This window comes from Bufo gargarizans, chromosome 9, assembly GCF_014858855.1.
Source record: "Bufo gargarizans isolate SCDJY-AF-19 chromosome 9, ASM1485885v1, whole genome shotgun sequence".
In the NCBI taxonomy this organism is placed as follows: domain Eukaryota; kingdom Metazoa; phylum Chordata; class Amphibia; order Anura; family Bufonidae; genus Bufo; species Bufo gargarizans.
The window spans coordinates 186,297,848-186,314,086 of record NC_058088.1 but is presented as its reverse complement, the minus strand read 5'-3'; the positions used below and the strand labels follow the sequence as shown (position 1 = coordinate 186,314,086).

Genomic DNA, 16,239 nt, shown 5'->3' with positions numbered 1-16,239 from the left:
ATTCTGGGGAGAGAATAAAAGGTAGAGACCGTCATAAAGGAGATGCAGGGAGAGCGTCGCAAGAACACACTGGTGGGCGAGATTCCCAGATTACGTTGTTTTTCTTATTACATTATTATGCACCGTGTCACCTTCTGCTAATCATTTCCTTCTCACCTTAAAGCCTCATGAACACGGCCGTGTCCGTTTTGCGGTTCACAAATTGCGGATCCGCATACCACAGATACCGCCCATGTGCGTTCCGTATTTTGCAGAACGGATCATCCAGCCCTCAGTATACGGACAAGAATAGGACACGTCTATCGTTTTTGTGGGGCGAAAGAACGGAAGTATGCATGGGGACAACACACGGTGTGCTGTTCGCATCTTTTGCGGCCCCATTGAAGTGAATGAGCCTGCATCCAGACTGCAAAAAATGCGGACCCAAACCACGGTCGTGTGCATGAGGCCTAATAAGACAAGAACATTTTTTTATAATACCGTCCCTTTAAGAATACATGATTACGCTATCACCTCAGTTAAGTGACTCCATGTTTGCCGCTCAGTGAAGATTTACTGCGATTGATATATTTAGCTCAATTTTCACCTATTTTTTCTAGTTGTGATAATCTGTCCTCACCAGGGAGGTTTCTTCAATGATAAAATTAAAGTATTCTTACAAATGTCGCGGTGGAGACGGGTCAGATTAATAAAACTGTCCTTGTTGCCCATAGCAACCAATCACAGCACATAAAGTGCTTCATAAATTGCAACCAATCACAGTGCAGCTTATATCTTCCCAGAGCAAGATATGAAATGAAAACTGAGCTGTGATTGGTTGCTATGGGCAACAAAACCAGTTCATAAATCTCCCCCATTGTATTAAACTTCCTCTTACCTTGTAAAGTGTTCTTTCAGACTTGTCCCCTGTGAGAAAAAAACAGAACCAATTAACCCAAATTCCTCCACAATAAAGAGTATATACCCTGAAATCTTCTCTAAAATACGGCACTGCATCGTCCTCTTCTGGGAAAGCTGAGTCACATTCAATATGGCTGCCATTACAGTGGTTGTCATCGAGCTTTCCTAGGGGAGGCCCAATATTGAAGGGATATTCCAGTTGTTTAAGGTTATCCTCTATCCACAGGATAAGGGATAGCTATTAGATCTGTGGGGTCCTATCACTGGGAACCCCACCCATCATGAGAACGGGGGTCCCGTACCTCCCTAGAATGAACGGGCTGGCCAGTCGGGCATGCGTGCAGCCATTCATTTCTTAAGGGAATTTCAGAGATAGCAGCGTGCTCTACTCGGCTATGTCCGGAACTCCCATGGAAATGAATAGAGCAGCCACGTGCATGCCCGACTGGCCAGCCCGTTCATTTAAGGGGGGGCTGTAGGGGGTATGGTGCCCCTGTAGGAACCCGACTGATCTAATAGGTATCCCCTATACACAGGACAAATTTAAACAACCGGAATACCTCTTTAATGTGGCTAATTTATGTAACCCTGGTGATGGCGTCCCCTAAATTTACTATAACACTCAAGGAGTTCCCCTCTGAAGTCAATAAAGGGATTCCCAATTTTAGTATAAAGAGTCCCCTCTTGGGCTGTAGCCCCCTGTACAGGGGTCCCTTCTTGGGCTGTAGCCTCCTGTATAGGGGTCCCCCATCTTGGGCTGTAGACGCCTGTACAGGTGTCCCCCCTCTTGGACTTTAGCTGCCTGTACAGGGGCCCCCCTTTTGGGCTGTAGCAGCCTGTACAGCGGCCCGCCCTCTTGGGCTGTAGACACCTGTACAGGGGTCCCCCCTCTTGGGCTGTAGACGCCTGTACAGGGGTCCCCCCTCTTGCGCTATAGCCACCTGTACAGGGGTACTCCCTCTTTGGCTGTAGACGCCTGTACAGGGGTCCTCCCTCTTAGGCTGTAGATGCCTGTACAGGGGTCCGCCCTCTTAGGCTGTAGACGCCTGTACAGGGGTCCCCCCTCTTGCGCTAGAGCGACCTGTACAGGGGTACTCCCTCTTAGGCTGTAGACGCCTGTACAGGGGTCCGCCCTCTTGGGCTGTAGACGCCTGTACAGGGGCCCCCCCTCTTGGGCTGTAGACGCCTGTACAGGGGTCCCCCCTCTTGCGCTATAGCCACCTGTACAGGGGTCCCCCCTCTTGGGCTGTAGACACCTGTACAGGGGTCCCTCCTCTTGGGCTGTAGACACCTGTACAGGGGTCTCCCCTCTTAGGCTGTAGACACTTGTACAGGGGTCCCTCCTCTTGTGCTATAGCGCCTGTACAGGGGTCCCCCCTCTTGGGCAGTAGACACCTGTACAGGGGTCCCCCCCCCCTCTTGTGCTATAGCGCCTGTACAGGGGTCCCCCCTGGATTTGTTGTTCTGGGTTTAGCTTCCCATTAAGTCGCTCTGCCTGTGCTCAGGTAGGTTTGCCGTGCCCCGCTCGCCCAGCACTACTTACCTTTTCCCTCTGGCATCTTGCCCCAGTGGCTGGGTTTGTGTGATTGAGTGTGAGGGTCTCTGCGCACTGAACGCCCCGATCCTGGCACCACCCACATTTATTCCCTGAATGCCCCCACTGTGCCCGAGAGAAGGGGTAGATTCCAGAACTGGGCAGAGATTCTGCGTATTCAGAGAGAGATGTGCTGACCCAGGCACAGAGAGGCGCTCCCTCCCTTAACCCCTGCATGGCCAGAGGACACTATTCACCACTGGCAGGTCACAGTTCTATAAGAAATTATTTATCTATATATTATTTTTATATGAAATTGATGCTGACCAAGGAAACGTTAAAAATTGCCCTCCAAAAATTTATCTGGACCCCCTGCTTTATGATGGCAGATGCTCCTTTTGACTGCAGTTTTTGTGTAGTAACTGGTCAGGAGCCTGCAGGATCAGTGTGCGCCCTGATTCCGACAACCATTCTGGTTCTGTGCATCGGTGCTTCTGTGTTATCATGGGGACGTTGTATAGGTCACATAGATAAGGGCCACAGCAAAAGCCAGGTTGGCTGAGGATAATGATAGGGATGATGATTTGGATCCAGACAAGGTTCCTGTGTAATAGCACTGAGCTGTATGAACAAAGAACAATAAGTGTTGTGATGGGGGCACGGGAGCCGATGCAGGAGTAAGCTATGTAAAAATAGTCACATCAGCTAAAGGGCACGTTATAGAACAGCAGCTCGTACTTCTCAGCCTCCCTGTTGTACAACTGAGGTCATCCCATTGGGGCCCCATGACAACACCTACCGTTCTTTGTTCATACAGCTCGGTGTTATCACATAGGAACTTTGCATGGATCCACACCACCATCCTTATCCAACCTGGCTTGTGCGTGTAAGCCTGCGGTTGTTGTCTACGTTTTTCCCTGCATGGCTGGATACATCTGCAGACACGACTGCACATAAAACACACCTTACTATACTCCGCTGCGACAACATAACGGTCATAAATGGGGTCACGCTGAAGTCAGGCCAATCCAGGAGCCCGGAAGGGGCGTAACCACAAACATGTATGTAAGGGTTAATTATTGACTCCTGAATCTGTAAGGGCTCATGCACACGGCCGTTACCCAGCCCAGTCCGCAATATGCGGGCACCGGCCGTGTGCACCCCACAGCACGGATGCGGACCCATTCAAGTGATCCGGAAGCTGCGGTGCGGAATGAAGGCACGGAAGCACTCCGTACCTCCGCAACGCAAAAAAAAAAATAGAACATGTTTTATTTTTTTGCGGTGTGGACGGATCACGGACCCATTCAAGTTGATTTTGCGGAATCTGAACGGATGTTGCCCGTGCATTGGGAACGGCCGTGTGCATCAGCCCTAAGAATTCACACCGGACAGATTGGTTGCAGAAACTTCACCGACTGTCCCACTCATCTGAACAGGGCTTGCAGGGAAATCCGTATACGTGACGCCAAAAGAATGCCCTTCAAAACAATGCAGCCGATTTTTAGACGCTGAAATGTCCGCAACAAAATCTTCTGCGTGTGAATTCACCCTATGGATCGGTACAGTAGTATTTCTAAACATAGCATTCGATAATCCAGAAATTCCAATAGTCCAACACCTAGGTGGAAGTATTCTGGAATCTCAGAAGACGGAGCAACTTTTTTTTTTTTGGGTGTCTATATCCAGAAATCCTTTAAGCGGTTGTCCAGGACTAGAAGAACATGGCCGCCTTCTTACAAAAACAGCCCAGAGCCTGTCCCTGGGTTGTGCTGGTATTGCAGCTCTGCACCATTGAAGTAAAGGTGCGGTGCCTTTTTTGGAAGAAGGCAGCCATCTTTTTTCTAGTCCTGGACCACCGCTTTGTTTTTCTCACTTCAATAAACTTTATTTGTTATTCACACTAATGCATGATCTGTCAAAGCCATAGTAAATGATTAGTACGGACGGATTTAGGGTCACGTCACAACCGTTCGATAGTCTGATAACGAAGCTCCGTAATAATGAACAATGGGGACGGGGCGTGAATTTTACTTTCTCCAGGTAGATCACCTGTGGACTTCAGTCAGTTACCTGGGCGCCAGCACCAGCCTCCATTAATGATTAATGCTCTGAGGTCAGGAGCATCTTCGGGACTGGAGGGAGATCTCTGGATCTAGGAAAGAGGAGGTGGAGAAGGATGTCTCAGGAAGTGGGGAGCGGCCGCCCACAAAACATGGAGGACTGAGAGGAATAACAGGGAAGAAGACGGGAGCTCGCCATGGTGAAGGCGTCCAACTGTTCCTTGGATGGGGGGAATTTCCCCCTGTCCTCAGAGTTTTTCCAAGGTAATATGGCTCCTATACAGTGGCCTATAGACTGACACCCAATAGGGCGCTCATAGACCTCCTAAATAAGGCCCGAGCATGTCTGGTTTATTCTGCTCCAATCAATCTGATAGTCTGACGCTTTGACGCTTCTTTTCTGCGCACAATTTACGGATAGTTTGGTTTCCCTTATGTCGTTTTATTGATGCTGCCATCTTCAGTGGGTGACATGTCGGACGACGAGAGAGATGGCAGACCTTCTTCTAACATCTATGTCTAGCGTTAGGCCTCATGCACACGACCGTATGTGCTTTGCAATCCGAAAAAAACAACAACTATGAAGTCTGTATGGCATTCTTTTTTTTTTTGCGGATCCATTGTAACAATGCCTATCCTTGTCTGCAAAACGGACAAGTATAGGACATGTTCTTTTTTGGTGGGGCTATGGAACGGACAGCACGCGGTGTGCTGTCTGCATTTTATTTGGACCCATTGAAATGAATGGGTTTGCAGCCTATTCGGGGAAAAAAACGGACACGGAAACAAAGTACATTCGTGTGCATGAGGCCTTAGTGTGTCATCTGTCCGACCCTAATCTCAGGAGGGTGCCCCCCATATACCCCCATGAGTGTTTCTGTGTGTCATTAGTGATAAAGAAGGACCTGTGGATATTCCTCATCCCCGTACTGGTCGGGTTCGTTCAGCTGGCTTTATTCCTGGAGGAGATGGGATTTTTCCTGCGGAATATTCGGAGCACGCGGAGGACCTGCCTGTACCTGTGGATTCTGGGAGTATATCCGGTGAGTTAACTATGCCGTATAATAGGAAGGGGGTACTGCATCTCCATGATAGCAGGATGATAATTCTGAGGGAACCCTTTAAATGATTTATCGGAAGTTGAGGGGTGACGCTGGTGCATTTTATGTACTTGTGGTGCTCAGTTTGGTGGTTATTAGGTTCTCTAATATTTCCTTTTTCCTCCTGGCCAGGTGTTCTGTGTCTCCTCCATTATAGGGATGTACATCCCCCGCTCCTCTTCCATCTGTAACTTTGTGGCTTCCATGTAAGTCTCTGCTCCGGGGTAGGTGGTCTATTGTGTCTGCACGCATGATACAGTACACTAAGAGGGAAAGCACACGGACATTCCTGGATATACCCACAGTAAACCAGTGCCCCCTGGTGGCGTGTTTTATTGTTGAATTAGGCCCCATTCACATTTGGTGGTCATGCAGAATTTAACCTCAGCAAGTAGAGGTTACATAATGTAAAAATGTCATCCACATCGTGTCCGCATTTTAAAACCACGAGCGCAGTCTCCCACAGAAGCTCCCTACAGGTGCCACTCGTGTCCTACCCTGAGCTGCTCTGCCAATACCATACCCACCGACCCGGCGTCTTCATTGCTGTTCTTCTTTGTTTTAAGATATCACTCCATTACACTCTGGAAATTCTTGGACCTGATAACCGATTTCTTTGGTGGTAAAGCAAGAATGTTAGAAGAACTGGGGGGTCAGACTGTCTCCCCGAACCCGCCACCGTGCTGCTGTTGCTGTTGTTTCCCCAACATTATAGTGAACAGGTGGGTACCTTATATTGATGCCCCCATGGTGGGCATCAGATGACGAAATACAGGGAAAGTTACCATTAGATTGGTTTGCAGTAATGCGGGAAGATTACAGCATCAATTATAGAGTCAATTTGCTTTTCTAAAAACCCTTCTTAACCCTTTCCCTGACAATCCAGCCTGTCATTTTCCCCATCTCAGGAGCAATCTGCGGTGGATGAATATTGCCGTGTACCAGCTGTCGGCGGTGCGGACCCTTCTGTTTTTCATGGGCCTCACTCTATGGGCTGATGAGAAGTACGACTATGGGGATGTGAGTATGAGCACAGCGCCTCTAGTGGCCACACGAATAACAGAACAATGGTGGTGGGCTGGAGTATCACACAGGAGCTAGAAGACCCCTGTGTCATGCTTCGTCCTCGATGGCGGTGCACTAGACAGGGGAATGACAATTATCGTCGCCCCTGTGCAACCAAAAAGGTTTACATTCCAGGTTAAATCTAAAATTAATGTTATACTTACTGGTCCAGTCCCTGGTACCCATATAAGGTCTAAGAGCAGGACTTGTAGGCGATGGCCGTAATCCTAGACGTCCACTGGTCCAGGATTTCTTCAAGCCTGTCTGTTGACTTCCAGCTGGAATACACCAACCCCAACTCCTACATCAACATCATCATCACCCTGTCCACGTTCCTCTCCTTCTACGGCTATCTGCTGTTCTACAAAGCCACCAAGAAATCCTTGGAGGGTTACAGCCCGAGATCCAAGTTCATCTGCATCACTCTGGTGCTCATCTTGTGCGGAGTGCAGAACGGGATCCTGGAGACCATGGCAGCCCTGGGAGCCATTCCTTGTGTACCGCCCTTCACGGTGGAGACACGCTCACAGAGTAAGTGCCAGCCTACCTAGAAAAGATGGGACGTCATCGGGGAGTATATTATATATTTCTGGTGCCGTTATGAATCTACACAGAGCCACGATGAGGTAATATGGTGCCATCATAGCTCTGTGATGCACTGCTCATTTCCAGTGTTTACGGCCACTGCTGCTGTGCATGCGTGACTATGTGTGCTTCCAAAGTCCTGCCCACCACAGAGGCTGGCGCTTTTTCCTATAGTTTGCAAGCATGGCCACCACTGATGGATTGCGGAGTGGTCATAACCCCTGGAAATGAGCAGTGTATAATGTGATGGAAAAATGAATGAAGCCAGCGAAGGCGGCAATATGGAGGATCACAATACGTTAGTAAGTGCCTTGTATTAACTTTTTGCTGAAGTGAGACTACCCCTTTAAGTACCGGATAGGTGATAAATGCTGGATCAGTGGTGGGACCGATCCTCCAGCCACAAGGAACATGCACCCTGCCACTCTATTCAGTGCCCGTGGCACTGACAGAAACAGCCGAGCACTGTGCGGCCTTGCGGCTGGGTCCCCTGTTCTGGCAATCAGTGGGGTCCCTGCAGCCGGAACGCCACGGGTCTAGTATTTGTCACCTATTTAGTGGCTAGGTGATAAATGCTCTGGCCAGAATACCTGTTTAATACACTTAAAGGGATGTTCCACTTTCATCCTCTGTCAAACTATTTTCTTTTGAACCGTTATCCGATTAGGATACATTTATTCCTGGGGAGAAAACATCTCATCAGATTTGGTAGAGGTGGTGGCTACAAAATTTGAAAAAAATGGTTGCCCAAGAGTGACACGGGTAGAAAACTACAGGAGATATTCAATATAACACTGGCCTAATATTATGACTAATGTGAGAACACGTTCCCTCTCCGCAGCCATCTACAATTATTCCGTTACCATGGAGATGTTTTTCATCAGTCTCTTTGCCCGTTATTGTTTCCGGAGAGTGGAGCCGTGTACGGAAAGCGACTCTGTGACCCGGGAGGAGATGCAAAACAAGTCCTCTCAGACCAACCTTGCGGACATGAGCAGCCTCTTCGAGGAGGACGGAATGGGCGTCAACGCTGGTTACATGAGCGAGGGCGACGAGACTCTCTGCCACATTGAGCACGCGCCGCTGGATAAGTACGACTTCCTGCAGGAGAGCAGCGTGGTTCTGCCCCGGCGAAGCACCGCCAAACCTCAGTCCCGGAGCACAGGTATCGAAATGAGAAGCATGAACTTGACTCCTCCAGAAACCTATGAAGTTGCAACTCCGACAACATCGGCCAAGGGTGGACTACAAGTACAAGCACAGATTAATTATATTGGTATCAATGATGTAACAGTGGTTTGACCCGCAGGACTGAGGGCCACGTGAGATTGCTGCGACTGCAACCCCTTGAGAGACAAGATGGCTCATCATAAACTGCAACGGGCAGCGCGACATTTGCAATCTTAAAGGAGTTTACTAAGTGATGGCCTATCCTCAGGATCGGCGAGGGTCCAAAACCCCTCACCCAGTGAGAGCAGTGCTACATAGTTGATGGTGCTACACCCGAACACCATTATCGACAAGGGTGCAGGGTGTCGGACCGCCCCGCAGATCAGCTAGTGATGGCCTACTCTGAGGATAGGCCACCACTTTAGTAAAGGCTGGAAAATCCCTTTAATGTTGTGTGGTCACAAGTCACCATGTAGCCCTACCCTTATTCCCTGTGCAAGGTGGCACAGATATTGCGGTAAATTGGCCGTCTATGCAATGGAGCCCTCCTGGGTCATGGTTGTTACCAATTCTACTTAGACTTTAACTTCGCAGCTTTCCAGGACTCCTACATGTCAAGTCTGCCGAGTTAAGCCAATAAATATCCCCCCGTAGTAAAGCTCAGCAGATTGTCCTTTTAGGAAGCTGGGGCAGCTGAATGACAACCACTATACTGGCAGCCATATTGGTTGTCACCCAGCTTTGCCCAATTGACAAATTGCTAAGAAACTGCTGAATAGAACTGAACACTTTGAGGATAACTCCAATGAGTTTTGTATTTTAGCGGGAAATCTACAAGATTATAAATCGGGCAGCTACATGACACACTCCATATATATATATATATATATATATACACACACACTCCAAGTGATCATACGGGTGGATAAAACCTTGTTTATTCGTTGCAATAAAAACTGTAATAAATAAAAGAATTTTTGGTTAAAAAAAATAAAGTTGAAGAACAAACCATCTACTTAAAACTTAAAATATTTAACCCTTAAGAACAAGTCCATCAAGAGGAAAGGGACAGTTGTTGGATGGCGGCTCCCTGACAAATACTTGAGGCCTGGTCTTCACCGGAGGCTGTGGTAGCGGGCGGGTTCACGGGTGACGGTGGTCTCTCTTTAGCAAGGAGATTGTTCTTCTTTAAAAAGCAGGCCTCCTGATAGGGCGGACGGATAGGAGGCTGATTTGGGGGCACATAGCTGTATTCTTTTCCAGTATCCAGCTACAGGCAAAGAGACGAGAAGAATGTAGTCCCGGTATCATCATCATATGCAGAGAGAAGTCACGAGGACGAGGTTCTTACCTGTAGAGGGTAAGTCTTGTCCGAGTCATATGCACTCAGGTCTCCGCAGGCCAAGAAGGGAACGATCACACGGTTAGGACCCTCCAGCTGGTTGAAATCCATATCTAATGAGAAAAACCCATTATAATGGTATATAAGCTACCTGCTGGGGCTTCCAACAGTGGGAACTTAAAATCACATTCTCAAGGTACATCCATGATCCCAAATCCAAATGGTCATGATAATGTTATATAATCAGATCTATAAATGTCACGTTTCTATGCTCTGGTCCGAGTCAACATGATACCTATGTATTCAGCACTCACCATAGCAGTGGTCCAGCAGAGGATTAGACATGTTGGGTATATATCCCTCTGGGGGGCTGTACCCCTGACATACAACAAACGCCTCTGTACAGGAGAAAGGTTAACAGAATAGTGAAGCATCAGCTTATAAATGGAAACCATACTGGCTGCTACAAGCAAGTGGTTTACTTATGTAGGGGCCCATACAGTTCTAATAGATGTCTATTAGACAGTCAAGAAGTCGCAATACACCGGCCAAGTGCAGGGCTTTTCTGCTCTGCATAATAGTGCACCAGGCCCTCCTTTTATCACATACATATATCCTAAAGGCCCCCCCCCTATGGATATTAAAGTCATTTTCCAGTATGTAGATACTGATGATCTATCCTCAAGATAGATCATCCATATAAGGACTCATTCACATGACCGTATCCGTTTTTGCGTTCCACAAATCGCAGATCCACAAAAAAAGGGATACTGGCCGTGTGCGTTACGCCTTTTGCAGATCAGATTGTCTTTCTCCTGTGTAGAAATGCCTATTCTTGTCTGCAATTACGGACAAGAATAGGACACGTTCTATCTTTTCTGTGAGGACACGGAACGGAAGTGTGGATGCGGACAGCACTCAGTGTGCTGTCCGCATTATTTGCGGCCCCACTGAAATTAATGGGTCCGCACCCGTTTCGCAAGGACAGAAATATATGGTCGTGTGAATGGACCTTAGAAAAGCGGGGGGTTTTCTGCAGTAGCTGCAAAAACTATAATCACTGTTGAGAATTAGACGCTTAAAAGAAAACCAAAAAACTTTATTTAATAAACATTTTACCCGCAAGTAACTAATGCCAACCAAAGGGTTAATTAATTAAAAAAATGACCCAAATTAGTGTGGACACTTAACCCTCCAAGTCATCATCACCCCTCAGCCTGATGGGGTGTTATTGCAGAACCAAGGAAAGGGTCAGAGGGGGAAAGTGATTCTCTTGTGTCCACAACTAATGAATCACAGGGGTGCAGCCGCTCCTAGTCCCTCAATCACCAGCCTTAAGGGCCCTTTACAAGGGCCGAGAAAGGCACAGATTATTGCTAACGAGCATAGTACGCAAAAGAGATTGTTTACCGGCAGCAGATCATGCCGTGTAAACAAGATCTCCTGCCGGCAAACAACGAGTCCTTATGGGGAAGAGTGACGGCATTAGCGATCGCTCCTCCCCATACTCTGGAGGAGATTGGTGGATGTAAATTCAGCGGTCTCCTCCACTAGCGATCAGCAGATTGTCGGGAAGGAACGCAATCTGCTGTAATAATGTTCTGTGTAAAGGGACCTTTAACTGCAAGTCGTGCAGGCCCAGTTATGCAGCAGTGCACAGAGACGATCACCTCCTCGTTCCTGTGTTGGGTGCAGTTTCCAGTAATTGATTAACCCCCCCCCGCCAACTGATGTGCAGGGTTGCTATTGTCGCTAGTCTATCTCAAAGTCAATCCATTTTACCTGTGATGCTCACTCTATCTACATGGCTCTACGCTTTTCTGCACTAAGACTGTGTATCATCAGGAGCCCATGAGCTTAGGCTACTTTAACACTAGCGGCACGGACCTCCGGCAGGCTGTTCCGTTGGGTGAACAGCCTGTCGGATCCGCCCTGCCGCTAGTGAACGTGTGCCCCCAGACTGCCACTCCGTCCCCATTGACTATAATGGGGGCGGGGCGGAGGCACGGCAAGAGGCTGCCGGAATAAATGTCGGACATGTCGTAGTTTTATACCGGCAGCTTCTCGCCGTGCCTCCGCCCCCATTATAGTCAGGACGGATCCGACAGGCTGTTCACCCGACGGACCAGCCTGCCGGAGGTCCGTGCCGCTAGTGTGAAAGTAGCCTAAGACGGTGATAAATTCACAAAGCAACATTGCGCTCGCCACTTAACATGTTCAGTGCCAGCACGTCCGGTACTATTCTGGCTGTAAGGCGGCCACCGGAACTGAATCCTATTATGGCGTGAAGTCCCGCCCATCCTCAGGACCGAACCCACGATACAGCGAACCATAGGTAGAGGGGAGAATCCATCAGGTCACTCGCCTCCCACATGAAACGCCGTGCCAATCATCGTGTAGGTCCAGTATAGAGTATGCAACTCCTCATGTTAATGCAGGGACTAGAAGCTGCAAAAACTATATCAAGGACGTGCTGGAAGCGTAAGGCTCCGTCCACTGTATAGTTTCCAGCTCCGGAGTAGTGAAGCTCAGTTCTCCTTCACTTGAATGGCAGATGAGCTGCAGTACCCCAGCACAGCTACTACACATTGGACAAAACGAACAGCTCCGTCCACTGTAAGACACCTGCTGCTACCAGTTGATGGTGGGGATCTCGTACTGGAAAACTGGTACTTGGGAGCCAAGTATGTAATAAAGGGAGGGCCTGGCTGAAGACCACCTATTAGTATCTAGAGCAGAGGGTCACTGCTCTGTATTCCGTGCTGCAGCTCGGCTTGTACCAGATCACCTGGAGAGTTATAGCAGCTTCTTATTACAGTACATGTGGCGGTAAACTCCATTTGTTATAAAATCCTCAGATTTCTGTGCATGTCCCTCCCCTGAATGTTGGCTTCCCCAGCACAAACACGTGGCCTACCTATGCTGGAATTCCGGCTGCTACGAGGCTTGGCGCATGTAACTTCGCGGAAAAAGATCTTGAGCTGGGAGTAAAGGAGCGTGACGTCTTTTCCACGAAAAATCTAAAAGCAGGATATTAAAGCCACATTTTACTCAGTTTCAGGAAACAGGAAGGGACGAGAGATCGGAGTCAACAGGTTACCCACCTTAGCCACCAATGTGCCCCCTGCTCTCAGAACATGGGTTGTGATGTTTAAAGCCTGTGAGAAAATCAGATACGGCATTATTACAACTGGAGCGTTCTGAACAGAAATCATACCCCCCCCCCCCCCCCAATAATACTGCATAAGGCTACTTTCACACTAGCGTTTGATCGGATCCGTTCTGAACGGATCCGCTCATATTAATGCAGACGGTGGCTCCGTTCAGAACGGATCCGTCTGCATTAGAACTTAGAAAATGTTTCTAAGTGTGAAAGTAGCCTGAGCGGATCCGTTCAGACTTTACATTGAAAGTCAATGGGGGACGGATCCGCTTGAAGATTGAGCCATATGGTGTCATCTTCAAGCGGATCCGTCCCCATTGACTTACATTGTAAGTCGGAACGGATCCGCTCGCCTCCGCACGGCCAGGCGGACACCCGAACGCTGCTCACTGAGCGGAGCGGAGGCTGAGCGCTGGCAGACGGATGCATTCTCAGCGGATCCGCCTCCACTGAGAATGCATTAGGGCCAGACGGCTGCGTTCAGGGCCGCTTGTGAGCCCCTTCTCAAACGGAGCTCACGAGCGGACACCTGAACGCAGGTGTGAAAGTAGCCTAACTCGGCCAAAATACCATTCAGCATAATGGAAAAGCTGGGTAACAACTTGTGTTCTTATTGGTTGTCGTCCACCTTGTTGTGCTTTTTCGTAAGTGTAAACAGTTATATCTACTTATATTAGTTATAATTTAAGAGCAAAGTTGATTTATATTCACCATTTTGTATGGATTTTCATGTAGGCCGAAGTAAGTCCATGGGAAGATTACTGCGCCGTTCAAAGAGCTAGTGTTATTGTAACAATCTATTATACATTTAGACAGTTAGAAGATACACCGCACCTGCAGATGTAGAGGCTTCATTGCATTTGTTATCTGGACATGAATTCCACAGTGTGAGAATTGTCTAGATGTTCCTCAAAGTATACATTCATTTATCAAAGTTTGTCCCTCGGCTCTAAGACAAGGCCTCCAGATGTCAGAGGGGTGTAGTATTAAAAATATCAGGCATGTATGAGTTAACCCTTAATGGTATGATGCTTATAGCTTATACAACAGTGCCACCTAGATATGAGCAGGTAATACTACACCAGTAGCAAAGGTGCGTTCTGAGTAGTATTATGACGTCACGTTCCTTACCAATGCACACGCCTATCCAACAATGATTGGAAAGTTCCAAACTAGGAAGGGGTTTTCATCTAATAAGTTTTGGGTTAAGAAACCAGATTTTAAAAAGAAAAAAAAGAGGACAGAAAGAGAAAAAAAAAACAAACAAAGAAAGGGAGATCTCTGGAGAAAGATTTGGATTAACAGAAAAACTCTTGAGAGCTGGCTGCCCCAAGACTCTGCACATCACTTGACCCTTGGGTAATGTAAATTTTTATTTTATGTAGTATTGATCTAAATTAATTGGCTTGATACTTAGCCAGATACCCGCTCATTTGCGGACGTGTAACATTAGTTGCTACATAAATATTTTCTCTGATTTCAGTTACGATGCATATAACTGAATAAAGGGGATAATATTGGAGAAACTCTGTTGGGAATCTTTATATTCCCTGGTTTGATATCAAGCCAATAATTTATAAGTTTTGTTGCAATACTACCCCCTATCTGAGATTGGTCATCATTTTAGGCAGAGCAAGGGCTCGTATCTGTCATTTTCTTAATTGAGTTTTTGCGCATATTCCATTGATTTTATATCTCTCACAATTTTAAAGCCATATTGCATAATATTCTTGTGTTGGTTGAGTAGTGTTTTGTTGGCACCATATAGTAGCGAATTCTGGGTACTGCATATCATTGAAATTTACGTTTATTAATTTTTGATTGTATTTTAAAAACTATTGTATAATAAACCATTTATATTTTTGCATAGATGCTTGTACCCTGCTTTACTGATTGCACAAAATAATTAGGTTCTCGATTGAACTCTTGGAGGTGTATATATGTCCACCTTGCGGATCAATATCATTTGCATAATTTTTATTTTGATCAGTTAATTTTATATATAATGAGCATTTGCTTTATATACCCGACAACCTTCACATAAAAATTATACCTGAAAAAAAAAACTCATTAACCCCTTAAGGACTTAGGACGTATCGGTACGGCATGGTTCCCGAGTCCTTAAGGACCCATGACGTACCGGTACGTCACGAGTTTAAAATAAGATTGCGGCGCCCCGGGGGTTAATCCGAACGGGATTTCGGCTGAAATCATTCAGCCGGCATCCTGTCACAACGCCGAGGGGGGTCATGTGACCCCCCCGTATCGGCGATCGCAGCAAACCGCAGGTCAATTCAGACCTGCGGTTTGCTGCGCTTTTAGCCGATTCTGATCCCCGCGGTCTCTGACCGCGGGGATCAAACGTTAAAATGCCAGAAATTAAGTTTTTATTAACCCCCCCTGCACCCCTGAATGATATTATGTGGGTGGGAGGTGCAGGGGGGGTGTCGCAGGCGGTGCGGGAGGTGCGGGAGGCGGGATCACGATCCCCCGCCCGCCTCCCCTTGAATAATCGTTGGCTTCTAGTGGGTATACCAGGGTGCCAGCACATTGCTGGCACCCTGGTATAAACGGCTGACATCGGTGATGCGATGTCAGTCGTTTAACCCTTTCCATACAGCGGTCCGTACGGACCGCTGTATGGAAAAGGTTAACAGGTCAGGGAGCTCCCTCCCTCTCCCATCGGGGGCTGCTGTGCCTTTGCAGCCCCCCGATGGGAGAGGGAGAGAGCTCCCAGGCAGCCCCCCGACAGACCCGTCCTTACCCTTCCCCGTCTGCGAAGTTCTGAACACTACTGAGCAGACGGGGAAGGTTCCCATGGCAACAGGACGCCTTCTCAGGCATCCTGCTGTCCATGGTGCTGAACAGATCTGTGCTGAAAGCAGAGATCTGTTCAGACAAAGTGGTAAGTAAAATACAGTACAGTACAATATATATTGTACAGTACTGTATTATACAGACATCAGACCCACTGGATCTTCAAGAACCAAGTGGGTCTGGGTCAAAAAAAAAAAATGTAAAAAAAAAGTGAAAAAAGTTAAGATAAAAAAAAAAACATTTATCACTGAATAAAAAAAAAATAAAAAAAATACACTACACATATTAGGTATCGCCGCGTCCGTAACGACCTGATCTATAAAACGGTCATGTTACTTTCCCCGCACGGTGAACGCCATAAAAAAAAAAAAAAAAAAAAACTATGAGAAAATTGAAATTTTGCCCACCTTACTTCCCAAAAAAGGTAATAAAAGTGATCAAAAAAGTCGCATTTACGCCAAAATAGTACCAATCAAACCGTCATCTCATCCCGCAAAAAT

At 47.4% G+C, this 16,239-nt stretch overlaps 2 protein-coding genes across 3 annotated transcripts in view; one reads left to right on the top strand and one right to left on the bottom strand.

Moving 5' to 3' along the window:
* The first annotated feature begins 4,618 nt into the window (after positions 1-4,618).
* LOC122946204 (organic solute transporter subunit alpha-like) lies at positions 4,619-9,308 on the top strand. The gene is made up of 7 exons (XM_044305643.1): positions 4,619-4,761; positions 5,389-5,540; positions 5,730-5,803; positions 6,164-6,319; positions 6,506-6,617; positions 6,941-7,193; positions 8,089-9,308. The coding sequence occupies exons 1-7, from the start codon at positions 4,695-4,697 to the stop codon at positions 8,547-8,549; spliced, it is 1,275 nt and encodes a 424-aa protein (XP_044161578.1). The 5' UTR covers positions 4,619-4,694; the 3' UTR covers positions 8,550-9,308.
* A 25-nt stretch (positions 9,309-9,333) lies between these two features.
* Positions 9,334-16,239, bottom strand: part of FTSJ1 (FtsJ RNA 2'-O-methyltransferase 1) — a 12,121-nt gene continuing 5,215 nt past the window's right edge. For both annotated transcript variants that reach the window (XM_044305645.1, XM_044305646.1), the window contains exons 7-11: positions 12,864-12,917; positions 12,677-12,779; positions 10,074-10,157; positions 9,769-9,872; positions 9,334-9,687 (exon numbers count right to left, since the gene is read on the bottom strand). In XM_044305645.1, the coding sequence (XP_044161580.1) occupies positions 9,472-9,687; positions 9,769-9,872; positions 10,074-10,157; positions 12,677-12,779; positions 12,864-12,917 (561 nt within the window). In that variant the 3' untranslated portion in view covers positions 9,334-9,471. The remainder of the gene's footprint in view (positions 9,688-9,768; positions 9,873-10,073; positions 10,158-12,676; positions 12,780-12,863; positions 12,918-16,239) is intronic.

Coding starts and splice junctions, on each gene's coding strand:
- LOC122946204 (XM_044305643.1), top strand. CDS start 4,695: ATGGTGAAGGCGTCCAACTGTTCCTTGGATGGGGGGAATTTCCCCCTG. Junction 5,804..6,163: donor TGTAACTTTGTGGCTTCCAT/GTAAGTCTCTGC, acceptor CTTTGTTTTAAG/ATATCACTCCATTACACTCT. Junction 7,194..8,088: donor GGTGGAGACACGCTCACAGA/GTAAGTGCCAGC, acceptor CCCTCTCCGCAG/CCATCTACAATTATTCCGTT.